This window comes from Hakea prostrata, chromosome 1 (genome assembly GCF_041222555.1).
Source record: "Hakea prostrata isolate BN-2017 chromosome 1, UWA_Hpros_2, whole genome shotgun sequence".
Classification (NCBI taxonomy): Eukaryota; Viridiplantae; Streptophyta; class Magnoliopsida; order Proteales; family Proteaceae; genus Hakea; species Hakea prostrata.
Window position 1 is genome coordinate 75858688 of NC_142600.1, and position 17147 is coordinate 75875834.

The 17147-nt window shown below is 38.2% G+C and overlaps 1 protein-coding gene across 3 annotated transcripts in view; it reads left to right on the plus strand.

Annotated features, from left to right (window-relative positions):
* Nucleotides 1–17147, plus strand: part of HAP2 (hapless 2) — a 75717-nt gene that overhangs the window by 13464 nt on the left and 45106 nt on the right. For all 3 annotated transcript variants that reach the window (XM_089142442.1, XM_089142444.1, XM_089142443.1), the window contains 2 exons: nt 6671–6728; nt 6828–6888. In XM_089142442.1, the coding sequence (XP_088998568.1) occupies nt 6671–6728; nt 6828–6888 (119 nt within the window). The remainder of the gene's footprint in view (nt 1–6670; nt 6729–6827; nt 6889–17147) is intronic.

Genomic DNA, 17147 nt, shown 5'->3' on the forward strand with positions numbered 1-17147 from the left:
CTTCAACTTGCACACTTTCCTATGAGTCTCGACAGTAGCATACCTAAGTGACACATCCATGTACACTTCCTCTTGGAGTTTTCCATATAGAAAGGCATTCTTCAAATCTAACTGTTGTAGACTCCAGCCCTTATTCACTGCACAATAGTACGAACTATGTTCATCTTGGCAACATGGGCAAATGTCTTCTGGTAGTTAATGCCATAATTCTAAGTGAAGCCTTTGGCTACCAATCTTGCGTTGTACCTTTTGACAGTCCCATCCGCCTTGTGGTTGATTATAAACATCCATTTACACCTAACAATCCAATTTTCTGTATGCATAGTCACCAATTCCCATGTTTTATTTTTCTCTAGAGCTCACATTTCCTCGTCTATAGCTTCCTTCCAGTTTAAGTAGACAAAGCTTCCTACCAAGTTTTAGGAATAGAAGTAGAGGACAAAGAGGAAATGATATTTTTAAGCTCTGAGGACAGGGACTGATATGGAAACAAAATTGGAAATAAGATGTTTGGTGCAAGTCTGGGGTTGCTTTCTCAATGCAATTGGTAAGTCCATAGTAGGATTAAAAGAAGGGTCAGAGTCAGACTCACTTGGAGGAACATATTCTTCAAGACTAGAAGCCGAAACTTCTAACTTGCTTGGTTCAAAAGGGGTCACTTGATGCTTTATTTGATAGGTCTTTAGAGGTCTAGGCTCCCCCTGTGCATCATCCACCAGCCGTTCCCGTCCACGACATCTTCTAAAGGAGGATCATCTGTAGGAATCACATGAGAAATATCGATAGGAGGAATTAAGACCAAAACCTCTTCACTAAGACTCTCCCCCTCTGAAGTGGTGCAGGGGAAAAGAAAGAAACTTGCTCCTGAAACACAAGATCCATAGAGACAAAGAACTAGCAATAACAAGGATGATAACACTTATACCCCTTCTGTTTATGAGGATAACCTAAGAAAATGCATTGGAACCCATGAGGATCCAATTTATCATGGTCATGGTGGTTTTGGACAAAGGCAACAGTTGCTACACAACCAAAAACCTTAGGTGGTATTGTAAAGATGGCTGTCCCTAAATGAACCTCAAGGGGGCAGCACTTTAAGACTTGTGAAGGTATTCGGTTAAGTTAAATAAGCGGCAATAAGAACCGAGTGACCCCAAAAACGAGGAGGCACATGCATAATAAGCATAATGGAGTGTGCAACCTCAAGTAGATGCCTATTCTTGCATCGGCAACCCCATTTTGAGGTGGGGTTTTGACACAATTGTTATAGTGTATGATGCCATGGTAAGCTGGGTAAGAGGGGAATGCACCACCTAAGTACTCAGTCCCATTATCTATATGAAGAATTTTGACTATAGCCTTAAACTAACTCATAACCATATTATGAAAATTTTGGAAGCTCAAGAAAACATCACTCTTTTGGTGAAGTAAGTAAACCTATGTGGTCCTAATACAACAACCAAGAATGATAACAAACCATCTATGACCAGACAAAGACATGGTTTGAGAAGGACCCCTCACATTAGAATGGATAACTAAAATATGAACCTGAATACGATAGTTTGAAATGGGGTAAACATGCCTAGTCCGTTTAACTAGAATGCAAGCTTTACAATGAAAATCATTCAAATTGGGTAAAGGAATGTGGTCAAGACGATATACCACTGCAATAAGGTAAATAATGTAGGAGAAGTGGATTTAGAGGCCGTAGAAAGAATTGATGCAGACCCGTCCAATAAGTGGAGCCCCACTTTCTACCTACCACTGCCAATTGTACCTCTTGTTTTCAGGTCCTAAAACACACAATAAGAAGGAAAAAAGGTTATTTTACAATTCATATCACAAGTAAAACTATTAACAAATATAAGGTTAGCCAAAAACTTAGGAACATGCGAAATAGAAGATAGGGATAGAGATGGTGAACAGATAATGGATCCTTGCCCAAAAATGGGGAAAGTGACCCATCAGCCATTCAAACAACCTGAGTCAAAAGAGTAGAGGAATACGTATGAAACAAGGAAGATGAACTAGTCATTTGGTCAATTGCCCGAAAGTCAATTATCCAGGAGAGACATGTCGAATTGACACTTTGACAACCAAAAATACTTGTGGAGGATTGTGGATTAGCAAAGGGAACAACAACATAGGCCACACTCACACTGGAAGTTAGCATGGAAGGAAGACACATCATGTCTGGACATCAATTGGCGAAGGAAAGAGGTTCTGGAGTACTCAAGGTGTTAGAATTTTATTGGTGTTGCAGATGCTTGATTGCTGCCCCTGTTTCCACTTCTACCTCCTCCATGGAAATTTGCCGGACATGCATGCAACTTCCAAGACTTGTCCTTTGTATGACACTCTTTTCCATTATACTCGCACTTCACTGGAGGGTGAGGGTCACCAAAATCAGACTTATTATTGCTAGAAGAAGCCACTAATGCAAATCGATCCAATGTTTAAGTGTATACCATAGCTGTCCACCGACTATCTTTATTGTCAACCATAGCATAGGCTTGCTCTAGACAAGGAAAAGGCTCTCAAGAAAGAATATGTGCTCAAATCTGATCATACTCAATATTCAGCCCTGCAAAAGTTATACACTCTAAGCTGGTCTTCCCACTTCTAATAGGCAGCAACATCCGCAGCATAGGATGGAGTAAAATGGCAGTAGAAGTCAAGGGTCTGATAATATCCTCAAAATGTTGCAGTATTGTGACAAGGTAAGCTCCTTCTATTGCAGTTGTTGAATTTTTGTTCTAATTTCAAAGCACTGAGCATCATTCCCAACCTTGGAATACATTTCCTTAGCAACTCTCCAAATCATGGCAGCATCAGGAAGAAGAAGCTAACTCTCTGCAATACTTGGTTTAATAGAATTGAGAAGAAATCCAATAACCAAGCATTCATCTGTCTCCCACTTGTCTTAATCCGTATCAGGTGAAGAGGGCTTGATAGAAGTTCCATGAAGATGGCTAGTAAGACTACAAGCACCAACCGTAAGAGAAACAGAATGAGACCAGCGAAGGTAATTGGTCCCATTGAGCTTAACAGTGGTCAACTAAATGAGAAAAAGAAGAAGAGGATTTGTAGATCACTGAAAATGGCTTCTGGTAGGTGTTGAATGAGAAAAAGAAGAAGAGGATGAAACGGTACTTTTGGAAGTGCTTTTGATTGCTAATCTTGGTTGCAGGTGGCTTGAGTTGCCAAAAGAAGTTGTGGGCAATGAGAGATTGGGCGATCACAAGCCATTGGTAATAGTTGCAAAGGCTATAGGCGATAGTTGTTGGTGGTGATGGAAGGAAGGTGGTGGTGATTTTGGTTAGGTAATAGTTGCATATTGGTTGTTTGTTTTTGTGATAAAGAGAAAAAGAAAAAGCAAGTAAGACTGATTCTTGCGATGATGCTATGATGATGGCGGAAGGGTGGTAGAGCTTAGAGAAGGCATATGGTTCCTCTAATTTTTTTCTCTCTTCTAACTTTAACATGTAAAAGTGTGGGTTGGTGCTCAGTAATGGATTAGAGTTGGCTCTGACATCATGTTGGAAGAGTTGTAGAAATCCTGGCTTGTGTCTAAAAGACACAGCAAGAGCTTTATTTATACTTAAAACTTACCAAGTATAGAACAAATAAAATCTTCTTTGTGTGGGAATCTTACAAGAACAAAAGATCCTAACAAATCTACACCCAATAAGGAAAGAACATGAATAGAAAGTAAACTAACTAAAAGCAATCAAATCAGCCAAATCTCTAGATCTCCTCCAATCGACTCTAACTTAAAACATTAGTCAATTCTGAGGTTAAGGTTAGGTTCAAGTAAGGGTTAGATGGTTGGGTTATGACCAGTCAGTGATGGGGAGTCTATGAGTTAAAGGTTGAGGTTTGATTGCTAGGTTGAAGTTTCCATAAAATTTGGGTGCCACTCGGGTTTTGTGAAAGTGATGATAAGCAATTTAGGTTTTGCTTTTGGAATTATGCCTGGAGCTTTGGATGGAGTGATACAGGGCACCTACTATAGTGTAGATTGTAGAGGACTCCTAAAGTTGCCTATTATCAGGCCAAAGGGATGTGGAAGTCTCATGGATGTCCTTGGAGATGATAGCTTTATAGGCTATGGGGCCAGAGGAGAAGGATTTTGTGCCAAACCTAGCGGAGTTAGTACTGCTTGAATTGCACATTGTTTGCTGAGTCTCTATTGTTCTTGATGTCCCTTGAGCTGTCTACAGCCCCCCAGCCTTCTTGTCTCCTTCTCCAATGTTTCCTTGTAGAATGTCTAAGTTTAGAGTAGGAGGATTAGGTAGGGTTTGGCAGGGTCTTTAGGTGTATTTAGGGTGTTCTAGCTCCCCCAATTTGTATCTAAAATATCACCCATGAGTGGAAGGGCCGGTTGATTGGGTTAGGGGACATTCTGGAATGCTCAATTCTTCAGGAAGATAGTGCTCGTCGATCGACTGGGGGATCACCTGGTTGATCCGATTGACCACCCTCTCTTTTTGGTTGACCAGACTTCTGTGCATTGCTCTGGTGATAACTTCTTTGATACTAACCAAATGACTTGATTCTTTTTGCATCGTTTTCTGGACTCGAAGGGCTTCATTTCATGTCAAGGACTCAGGACTTGGCTCTCACTCTATCCTATCCCAAATTGGCTTGCGACTTGTCTATAGCGCAGTCAGAACTGTTAATAAACATATAATGTTACGTGTTAATGGGTCTTGATATTGTGCATTCATTGGAAATTCGCAATCCAACCCCAAGCTTGGTATGCCGGTTGCCCTCCTCCTTTCAGGCTTGTTTATGCCCAAATGGGTGAGGTCCCAACTGTCGTCTTCTAAGGATTTAGGTTCCAGTACAGTGGTGCCCACTCATATAGTCCACAGCATGTGTGCGTTCTATTTCTCGGGTCTGGGTCCTGCATAGTACTGGGTTAGGAGTTAGGGGGTTTTACGCAAGAACACAGGTTATAGTGGTTGGGATGGGATGAAACTTGGAGGGAACTTAGGTAATGATACATGGGGATGATCCTTAAAATTTGGGGCAGTTTTAACAGGTAGTCCACAAAAGATCTATGTTGGAAAATTGGAAAATAATAAATAGAAAAAGGGAAAAAGGGTGATGATTAGAAAGAAGAATAGCTCACTTTTACTGAATAACTACCACCTGGAGTGGTTGAATTATTCCTTGAACTTGCAAACTTTTTAACAGCATTGAAGCTTCTCTTGTGCAGATTATTGGAGAATTGTAGGAGAGAGACAGGGAATTAGTAACAGTAATCTGAGAATAGAACTTGCATTAATTGGACTCAACTGAGCGGTTACATCAATATGCATATCCACATCGGCTGACATTAGACTTAACCCTACTTAATTAGGATGATAACAGAAACTAGAACTAAAAGAGAAACTAGAGTTACTGTTCAGGATTTAGCTTTCCTACTGGAATTATAACTTCAAATAAAACTCAAATGAGTAAATAAAACAACTTATATACTAATGAAAATCCAAAATAACCTAAATCTAACCCAATGATTTTAGCTGCTAGTGTAGGGGGTCCCCAACACCTAATGGTGCATTCCTCCCTACACTTCAGGTTGTTTTCAGGCAGTCAAACTGCATTGAAGAGTCCTCATGCTTAATTTGCCTAACCATCTTCCTTAGCTAGGTACAGTTCTCATTGGGAATCCTTTGGGTACTCAAGCTGCTCTCCTCCTCAGGCTTGCATACCTGCTTCCCTTTTGCAGCAATTTTTCTTGTAGATCCAGATGAAATTTCTCATCCATCTCTCCAGCCTTGTTCATCAAAGGGGCCCACCAACAGATAGCAAAGGTTTGAATGGACATACTCGATAATAGATTTTACCAGTTCAACCTCGCATGCCATAGAAAGAAGGTTACCCTTCCAGCCTTGTCATCGATTTTCAACTTTATCCATTAAGTGGTGAGGAGGTTTCTTTCTAACACTTTGCCACTCCCAGATAACGAGTGGGAAAAGAGAAACTAGGAATGCCAAGAGATATTTTGTTTTTGATGGGGAACTACATGACCTAAATAACTTTTGCTCTTTTCCAGATCAACACGCTGCTAAAAGAATTTTTTATTCTCAGCTAAGAATGTGCTTAGATGTCTGACATATCTGGCAGAAGCTTTCACGAAATTAAAAATTTCAGCGGCAAAGAGAAGACAACTTGGAATATGAGCACGTCTTGGTTCAAGAAGGGTTTTGATTTTATTTACACTAAGCACCTTATTTTAACCTCCTGCATAACTTCCCTTCAGTCAAAATAAAGAGCGTGGGAGAGATGGGCCAGGATCTCTTCCCTTTTAATGGAATCAAATGCACTTAACATAGAAGAAAATAACTTACAAAGCCTAGAGAAACTAGGCACGTTGGGCTGGCATTTCTTGGTCTTCCACCTGTGGAAGGTTTAGGTCTGCAGATACTGCATCAGTTTCTTTTTTAATTTTTGTTTATTGGTTGTCACTTCCATTATTCTTCAATATTCTATTCTATTCACAATTATTTGACATTTCACAGTTATAATGTGCCATGAATAGAAGGTTAGTCCATCTACAATATTATGGCTTTTCAGTCATGTTTCCTTATTTCATTCACAGATCTCCTGTTTATATATGCCTCATTCAGTACTCTTGATTTTGTGTTCTCTTTGTGTATAGCCAATTTGTTGTCCTTGTGGGCCACAACATCGTGTACCTTCTTCTTGTGGGAACTTCTGTAAGTGCTTAATATTCGTTATTTAACATTCTCTACATCTCTTACTATCTTTTTTTTTTTTTTTTTTTTTTGATGGAACCTTAAATTTTTTATGGATAGTTGATAAGCTGATAAAGGGGAAGGCTAACACTGCACACTGTCTCCGATTTCCAGGCGATTGGTATGTTTACTAGTTTGCTAATTTATTTTAACATTTTGATTTGCTAGGCTGTTGCATTCCTAGTGCAATAGGATGTCCTTGATTTGCTGTTTGTAATATAGCATAGTTGAGTCATTCTTTTCTTTTGCATGATAAGATATGCTTGACTGAGTAGTTGCAATATGCCATAGTTGAATCATTGTCTTTCGCTTTGCATTGAGAAGTTCAATTTTCACTGAATAACTAATAAGAATTTGGATTGGGGTGGCCCAGCGCAAAAGGTATATAGCTGAAATGTTTTGGTATATTTGTGGAATCATATAATTCCTTATTATAGTTGTATTTTATGTCTAGTATTAATATGAATCATTTCTTTTAGTTTGCATTTTGCAGCTTTTCATTTGGATATTATATATTTATACATGGTTAACTTTTCTGAGAATTTGAAGGCTTAAGCTTGTGTCTTTTAAACGTTGAGTGATGAAACATACCTTCACTCCGGAAATGGGCACGTAGATATAGGGAGGAAAAAAAAAGGCTGTAGGTAATGAGGAGTGAAAATTGAGTTTTACTGTTGCCTTCAGATTTTTCTTTTTCAGAATAAAGTGTTGTATTTTGGGATTGCCACTGGTTGAGATAGAAAACAGTGGCAATGGTGAACAGGTGAAACGTTGAAGCTTGAGCCTTCAGTGAATGTTTGCCTGGGAAGTAAATTGGGTTTTGGGAACTCTTATTTGTTGAAATCATAATAGCAGCAGATCATTGAGATTAAGAAGTTGTGTGGCTGACTTGAGTGCAAAAGCCAAGATACATTTGAATGACTTGGTGATTTCACTCAAGTATTTCCTCTAGATAAGCTGGATAATGGCTTGAAGATTTGATGCAAAAGGAAGATTCTTTAGGTTTTTCTTTATGTGCCTTTTGGATCTGTTGCTACCTTGCTGGCAAAGATCATTTTGGAAAGCCCAGCCACTTCTTCTCAAGGTTGTTCTTTGATAAGTTTCTCTAGTAGATCATTTCATTTCAATCACCAGATTGAGTCTTGCTAACAAATTCTTGCGTATTTCTTTGGCACTGTTCTTTTTCTTAAGAGATGGACTTTCTTTCTTGTCTTTGAGGTTTCTAGTGTGTTGTGCCTTTTAGCCAAAGATGATTGATATCATGAAAATAAACTCTAGAAAAGTACAGCTGGATTATTATGTAGAGAAGGTGTGAAGCATGGTAGGCTTGCACCAGGGGAGCATAGCATAAGAAAGAAAGGAAACTGAATGGTGGAAGGGCCAGGAAAGGCTGGGTCATTTGGCATTTATCCAAGCACCCAATGAATTCTATGCTCCCTTCTACTGGAGATTGGAGTTATCGCCTTATCGGAAGGAAATGAATACTCTGATGCCTTCTATATGGGTTTTCTGCACTAAAGCTGGTGCTACTTCTAAGTAATGTAAGCTCAATTTGCAGGTAAACTATGTTGGGGAAGGACCCACCTCCTTATTCTAAGTTTTGACAATGATACAGATACATCTATGAGCTAACTTCTTATGCAATACTTTTCAATACATGGAGAAGAAGCCAATAATAAGAGAGAAAGCCAAGTAGATGTAAAGGAAACCGACTCGAAGATAATGAAGGCAAGACTGGGAAAGAGTCAAGTTCAAGCAAGTACTTTGAAGATATCAAGCTCATGGATGGCTTATAGAGACCACTAGAGCTTGAGGATATGCACTAAAGCGTTGTGTAATTCAATGCAACCAACTTTTATGCTTTTATCATGTTTCCATGAGCTAAGAAAATCACTGGGAGGACACTAAGAGCACGTTTGGTAATAGGCCAGAGAACTGATTTGGGCGTTCTATCATTCTCAGAGAACAAAAGAGCAACCAAAATGCATTAGCAAATCAGGTCATTCTATTGTTCTCAGCAAATGAACTGATTCAAAAATCGTGCTTGAAATTACTCTTTGCAAAACAAGTCTGACTTGTTTTTACATTCTTGGAGTTGGGACCACATACCAGTTCTCAGAAACAAGTGAAAACTCAAACTGAGCAGAACACCCATTTGAGAGTCGTTGGAGGAAGTGCAACACTCAACTTGCAACTTGAGAAGGTAAGAGGAAGATGAGTGACACTGAATCTGAGTTACAAACTTGAAAATCAAAACAGAGATGAAGGGAAAGAATATACCTTCCCAGAAGCCGCCATTGTAACCATGGTTCTATGTCTCGCGAGATCTCAGCACCAAGATCTTGGAAATCTGAAAACCCAAAATGAAATAGCTTGCAAAACCATAAGAATTCTAAATCTCGGCCGAGATCTCGATTCGACTGGGATCTCAGCTCGAGGGGCCCTTTTATACCCTTGTCTTGTCGAGTTCCAGACAAGATTTCTCGTCTTGTCTTGGCTTCTTTCAACCTCATCTTAACCCCTAGCTGCTGTTTACTCCTTTTTTTCCGAAACACTGCCGGATCTTCCCCTACACTACATCAACAATCTACTTAGTGATCTTGAATCCATTCATCAAGGGAGGTGAGTTTTCTTCTCCAATTTCATTTTCTTCAAATAATATGTTCTACATTAGATGTTTGAGTGTGGATTCAATGTATGTTGAACATCTTTGCCCGATCTGCAGATTCATGGATCAAAAAGTATATTCTGTTCTTAATTTATTTTTTGAATTTTTGGAATAAAAAATTTATTTTCTAAGAAATTAAAATAAAAAATAGTGAACATTACATATGTTTTGAACATGATTGTTATGTATATAAGACTCCATTAGAAGGGCTACAATGTGATGGAGTCAAAATTTTTTCCATGAATGTTATTATTTGTTTCTTATTGCAGATTTAAAATAAATAAAATAGAATAACTATGAAATTTTGTTCTTTTTATGGAAAATTATCTTCTTCTTTTTTTTTTAACGATTTATATGTTATGTTAGTGTCTTTTAAAGATGAATCACATTAAAATAAGCATGCTATGTTTGCGTCTTTACAACAAAATATGTATATCTTGCATTAAAAATTATTTTGTATAAATTAACCTAAAAATTAATTTCATCATTTTAGTGTTTTTAGTTGCTGAATATGTTAATGTATTAGTGTAATATCTTACACTTGAATAAATTAGTGTATGTGAATGGTTCAGAGTTACTTTGATTATGTTTTGAATACATGTACTTGATGGTATGTATCAATGTATATCTTATATAACAATAACAAATACACCAAAAAGCCTTTTCCCAACAAAATGGGGTCGGCTACATGGATCCTTGCCTTCCAATCAGCTCTATTTGAGGCAATACTAGATACAAGGCCTAAGCTATGCATAGCATTTCTCCCCACTACTTTTGAGGTTGTCTTAGGTCTAACCTTAGTTCTTCTAACTCCTTCAATTTGGATTAAATCGCTTCTCCATACAGGGTATTTAAAAGCCTTCGTTCAATTATCATGTAGCTTATCATTTATCAGAGCTACTCCTAAAGTCCTAATCTAGCTTTAATATGATCATTCCTTACATTATTCTTCCTAGTTTTGGCCATTGGTCCATCTTAACATTCTCATTTCTATTACATTGATTTTATTCTATACAATGCTTCTTAACAGCCTAACACTCTGTACCACACATCATAGCTGGTCGTATGATGGTCCTATAGAATTTCCCTTTGAGCTTAAAAGGAATTAATCAATACCCTAGACGCACCTCCATTTCATCCACCCTATCTTAATTCTTTGGGAAATAACATCCTCTATATCACCTTCTTTTATTTATAGTTGAGCATTTGAGCCAAGGCACCTAAAAGAATCGCTTTATGGAATCTCCTCATCAAGTCTTACCAACTCTTCATCTGCTTGATTACAACCATGGTTAGTAAGTTCGGGTACGGATTATGGCAGTGAATCCCATATGACAAGTAGTACGTTCTCAATAATTCGGTCCAATAAGTTGTGTACAGAATTTGTAATTTACGTGTTTAATACGATTGATTTGAATAACTACGGGAGCAAAAATATGGGAGAGGAGGGGGAGTTCAGTCTACAAAATTTAAGTGCAAGCTGATTTGTTAGAAAACAAGCTTTAAACAATCAGAACAGTAGCTGAACTTGAAAAGAAAATAGAGAAGAAGAAGAAAGAGAAGAGAGGTGAAGAACCAGAAGCAAAGACCTGCGGTTCTAGCTAAAGAGCCTAGAATCACAGGATGCATCTATTTATAGTTTTTCAAGAGTTCTAATACAACTTGAGGGACAACAAAACTGTCCTTTATAATAGGAAACATAAAATACAGCTTGAAGACAGAACTTACTAATTTTCCTACTCTTAAAATCTGTGCAAAATAGTAAGTTCTGAAAATAGTAACTAGTAGAAAAAATAGAAAGTATTCACTCTAACTCTCCTAAACCTTGTGTACCAAGATTCCTTCATCAAAAATAGAAAGTCAGCACCAAAATAGAAACTGATGTAAAAGGGAACTGCTGCCAAGGCTTGCGCACCAAGGCAGCAACCTTGGAGTCTCTGTGTAACTCTTAACCCTCCCCCTCAAAATGGAGCATACAAATCTCCTATGCCCAGCTTGCAACAGATGGATTGAAAACTAGGCCTGAATAGAGCTTTAGTGAACAAATCAGCTAGTTGGTCAATAGAGCTCACAAAAGGAGTTTCGATAATCTTTTTCTTGACTGCATCACGCACAAAGTAATTGTCTACCTCTATATGCTTTGTCCTTTCATGGAACATTGTGTTACTAGCAATTTAAGTAGCAACCTGATTATCACAAAACATTTTCATAGGAGCGGAGATTGAAAATCTCATTTCCTCAAGGAACGAAGCCACATCAATTCAGTAGTTGTGTGGGCCATGGCCCTATCCTCTGCTTCAACACTAGATTAGGCAATAGTGGATTGCTTCTTACTCCTTCAAGTCACAGGATTTCCACAAGAAAGATACAATAACTAGTAGTAGACCGGTGATTAGCTGAGGATCTAGCCTAATCAGCATCAGAAAAAGCAACCAAATCCATACTCCGATTTGGTAGATAGATGATCCCTTTTCCAAGCACACTCTTGAGATACCGAAGTACTCTCATTGCTGCATCCCAATGGGCCTTCCTAGGGGACTGTGTAAACTAACCTAACACATCAAAATAATAAGAAATATCAAGACGAGTAACAATGAGATAAAAAAGTTTCCTAATAAGACTCTTGTAATGATGAACATCATCCAACAAGTCACCATCATCCAGTCCTAACTTCAACTAAGGATCCATGGGAATGTCGCTAGGTTCAAAGGCAAGCATGCCAGTCTCTATCAGAAGAGCAAACACATACTTCCTTTATAATGAACTAACTCCTGTTTATTGCGGAATACCTCAATCCCCAAGAAATACTAGGTCACCCTAGTCTTTGGTTTGAAAACATTTATGAAAGTGTACCTTGATTGTACAGATTGCCCCAACATTACTGCCTAAAAGAATAATAGCATCAACATAAGCTGCTATAATGACACCACAACCACCTTGCCGTATAACAAAGATAGATTGATCAAAATAACATTGTGCAAATCCAAAAGACTCCACAGTTCGTGCTAAATTTCTCAAATCAAGCCCGTGGAGACTGTTTGAGTCCATAAATTTCTTTATGAAGCTTGCAAACATGAACACTGTTCTCTACCTGAGCAACATACCTGGAGGTTGCTCCATTTAACTTCTTCATGAAGATCACCATACGAGAAAGCATTTTTTATGTCAAGTTGAAAAAGAGGCCAATCATAATTTATAGCTAAAGAGATCAACACACAGACTGAATCAAGTCTAGCCACATGAGAAAAAGTGTCAAAATAGTCCACAACATATGTTTGTGTATAGCCTTTAGCCACCAAGCGAGCCTTGAGCTGTTCAACTGTACCATCGAATGGTACTTAATAGTATACACCCACTGACAGTGGACCACATCTTTCCTAGTAGGTAAGTCTACCAAAGACCATGTATGACGAGACTGTAAAGCATCCATTTTCTTTGCATTGTTTCTTGCTGATCTTATTGTTAGAAATCTGATATTGTCTAGGACAACACTATTTTCTTTTGGTTTGTTGATATTCTTGCATTCAATTTAGGGTTACAATGCCATGATCCCCATCCCCATTTTTATTCTTGTTTAGTTATGTTCATTAGTTAGGACTGTTTGTTCTTCCTCTGCTTTAACTATCTTTATATATATGAATGTTTAATCAGATTTCAGTTGCTGCAAGTTTTTTTCTTTTTTTTTTTCTTTCTTTTCTTTCTTTCTTTCTGGTAACTACTGTCAAGAATTGGTATCTCCCTCTAAGAGTCTAGTAGCCCACTCCGTAGGCCCCCTAGTTTCTAAGGTTTTTCTCCTGCATCAATTCTGGTATCAGAGCATGGTTTAGAGTGTTAGTACTGCTGAACTTTTTAAGTTTCAGCTGTTAGAATTGCTGGTTTTAGGTTACATGTCTTTAGGTCAGCCCATGTATGGTAGTAACCAAAGTGGAAATGAATATTCCAATATGACTGGTTCATCGAGTGCCCAATTGACCCAGTTGCTCCAAAAAATGGAGAGATCTTGAAGGCCATTTAAGCAACTCAAGAGGAGTTAAATAACCATAGGGCAGCACAGGCAGCCCAAGCCACTACCATTCAGGCCATGAGTTTAATGTTCAGATCCTTGCAGCACGATTTACAGCCATAGAGGGACAGCAAGAGAAACAAGGACATAACACTCTAGCCAATGGACCTAGCACTGAAAACTACCAAGTGGACCTCCAAAATTTTGACCATTTTGAGGATCTTGATAGAATTGGGGATAATTTCCAGCTAATGGGTGAGGTAGAGGTCGCAGAGCACATGGACACTTTGGTCCTATGCATTATGCAACCTATAAGTATGATGATGGTCTTGACACCTATGATAGAGGCTAGTCAAACTAGAGGCCCCATCTTATGATGGTCAAATAGATGCCAAAGTCTTACTAGACTGGGTTAGGCAAATGGACCGGTACTTTGACTTTTATGATATGTCAAAAGAAGTTGGCTTTAGGTTTGCTAAGATTAAGCTTACCGGAGCTGCCCAAGATTTTTGGATAGAATTAGAGTACTAAGAGAACAGTCTAGGACTTGAGCCAATGACCACTTTGGACTGAGATGCAAGAAAGGCTTAAGAGGGAGTTCTTACCTATCATCTATAGGCTGAACTTGTTGAATGAAATGAACACCCTAAAGCAAGGGAAATTAACTGTGACTGAGTACATGGGAAAATTCAATGAACTTAAGATAGAAGCCATACTCTTGAGGATGTTGCGTAGACACTTTCTAGGTTTATTACAAGATTTAACTGAGATATCCAGCCACAACTTGCAACCCACTTAGTGCGAGATGTCCCTCAAGTCTTTAGGGTTGCTCTAAGAACTTGAGACGTCCGTGAAGACTTATCCCTCAAAAGAAGAGCTTTCAGCCCGGGGAATCTAGTTTTCGAAGGTTTACCTCTAACACTACCAATTTCCAAAGACCCCCACGTTAACCCACAACATCCAATTGGCAACAAGGGTAAAGGCATTATGGGAGCTCCCCCCATGAAAACTGGCCAACTCTAATTTTTTGAATGCAAAGAATTTGGACATGTTATTAGGAAATGCCCCAATAGAAACCTTTATGTTGGAGGGCAAGTCCATGAGGACTTAGATGAGCCTGAGTATGAGGACATAGACCAGATGATAACATATTTGATGAGGAGCTTGATCATGTAGATGGATCTAGGCTTGGAGTTGTGCGATGTATGGTATCACAACCCAAAGATACTGATGATTGGCGGCAGATCAATATTTTTATTATCAACACCTGCCATCAACGTAAGAACTATCGGTCACCATTGATAGAGGTAGTTGCATGAATATAATAGCTCAGAGGGTTGTTACTAGAATGGGACTCAAACCAGAGGCTCACCCCAAATCTTATAAGGTTGGTTGGTATATTAGTCTACTATCCCTGTTGTTGAAGTATATGCACTTTTGAAATATTTACTGTTCACGGTACTGTTCACGTGAACAGTAAAGTATGATTTTTACTGTTCACGTGAACAGTAAAATCTGTTTGTATGATGTTAGTGATGCTACTCTACTTTCTATTTCTAATGTTTTGGGAGTCTTGGGAGTTTTGGGAGTTTTTAGAAAGCATAGTTTCTATTTTGGTGGTAGTTTCTATTTTCAAAAATTTCTATTTTAGGAGCTAGGAAGTTACTAAAGTTGTAATTTTTTGTTTCCTTTTTTTCAAAGGACAATTACTTGTCTCTCAAGTTGTATTAAATTCATTAGAAGCTATAAATAAAAGGGCTCTGTGATTCTAGACTCTTAAGCAAGAATCACAAGCCTCTTCTACTAGTTCTTCATCTCTCTTCTCTTCTTCTTCTTCTCTCTTTTCTTTGTTCAAGTTCAACTGCTATTTTGATTATTTAATGCTTGTTTCCTAACATGGCATCAGAGCAAGTTTAATCAACTTAGGGACCATTTTGTCTCTCTTGGCTGCCCAGTTTTTTTCTTCTTTTTTTTTCCTTTTTCTTATCTAGGGCAGCCCCAACCTTCGCTGCAGTAATTGTGCATGGCTGTCCTTCTTCTTTGACTTTTGAAGCACCAAGTATCTATGTATTAATACTACAAAAAGGCCCTAAGCTTTTTGGGGATATGTCTACCTATTTGATTCAACTGAGGCTGCTACTACTTTTTTTTTGTGTGCAAATCTGAAGTTCAATCTGCACTATACTGGTGTCTTGGGATTCCTCTTGATTCTTGCAAAGATATGCCCATAATTCGAATTGCAAGACCTAAGTATTGTCTTCCATTGTTTGTGCTATAAGTTTAGTTGCAAGTCGTATACTAGTACCCCTGTTTTATTGAATTTCTCTTTTCTAAAAAATTCTGCTGCTACCTTCTTGCTTTACTACTTCTTCCGTTGTTTATTTCAGAATCAAGTTTAGCCTTCTTTTTATCTAATACTTCTACAAAGACCTAAAGAACTACTTTTCCTTCATATCAAGATCTGTTAGAGTTTCACATCTAGCAGAAGTTTGTTGCTATGGTCCAAGATCTGATATTATCTGTTATTGCAACTACTGTTATTGCACTTCTTCTGAGTGGATTACTACAGCGACTACTGCAATTTTGAGATTCCAAGCTGGTTCAGTAATTTTCTCTTGATCTAATTTGCTCCTCTACCCTATTAAAGGGTTAGTGGTGGTCCAGAATTTTTTCCCCCCTTGGTGAACAAGACTTTGTCCTGTGAGACGATTTTCTGCTGCTTGATTAGCTTTATTGGTGAATAATACACTGCTCTGTGGCTGCTACTTTCCTTCTTGGGTTTCTTTTGTGCTCATACTTCTTGGCTGCATCACTGGTCATCATTAATTGTCCACGTGTAATGCTACACGTGAGAGGGAGAATGGTACCTTATTTTATATCTACTCAAGATGTGCTGATGGATATTATTTGTGAAGATCTTTGCCCTCAACTTATGGCATTCTACAACAATATCATTACCTATCTTTACCTATATTGCTCTTTTACCTTACCTACTTGGTCCGCAATAACCCATATTGTCTTTTATCCTACCTACTTGGTCCGCAGTAACCTATACTATCTTTTACCTACTTACTTGGTCCATAGTAACCCATACTACCTTACCTACTTGGTCCAAAGTAACCTATACTGTCCCTTACCTACCTACTTGGTCCACAGTAATCAATATTGCCTTTTACCTACCTATACTTTGCCTATTACTTGCCTTCTTGTGAAGCATTTATATGGACATTGGAGTTGTAATTTTGAAGATTTAGTATGGATATTTCTCCCTACTATCGGCATTATGTGGATGGTGTCTTTGATCCTGCTATACTTATGGACATTGGAGTTGCAATTTTGAAGATTTATTGTGGATATTTCTCCTACTACCGGCATTATATGGATGGTATATTTGATCCTGTTATACTTATGGACTTTGTTCATCTTCAACATCGTCGATTGTTCTTATTATTGGATGATTCTATTGACATGAAGAATTAAAGTTTTTTTTAAGTTGGTGTTGATTGTCTCCTGGGTGAAGTTTTCTCAGTGTTTATTGACATCTGCCATTGCTACACGATTCAAGATTGGTGCTACCTTTCAAGTTTATTCTTATTATGCAAGCTGAAGTTTTCTTTGTGTACACTCCAGCTTGAGGGGGAGTGTTGAAGTATATGCACTTTTGAAATATTTGTTGTTCACGTGAATAGTAAAGTATGATTTTTACTGT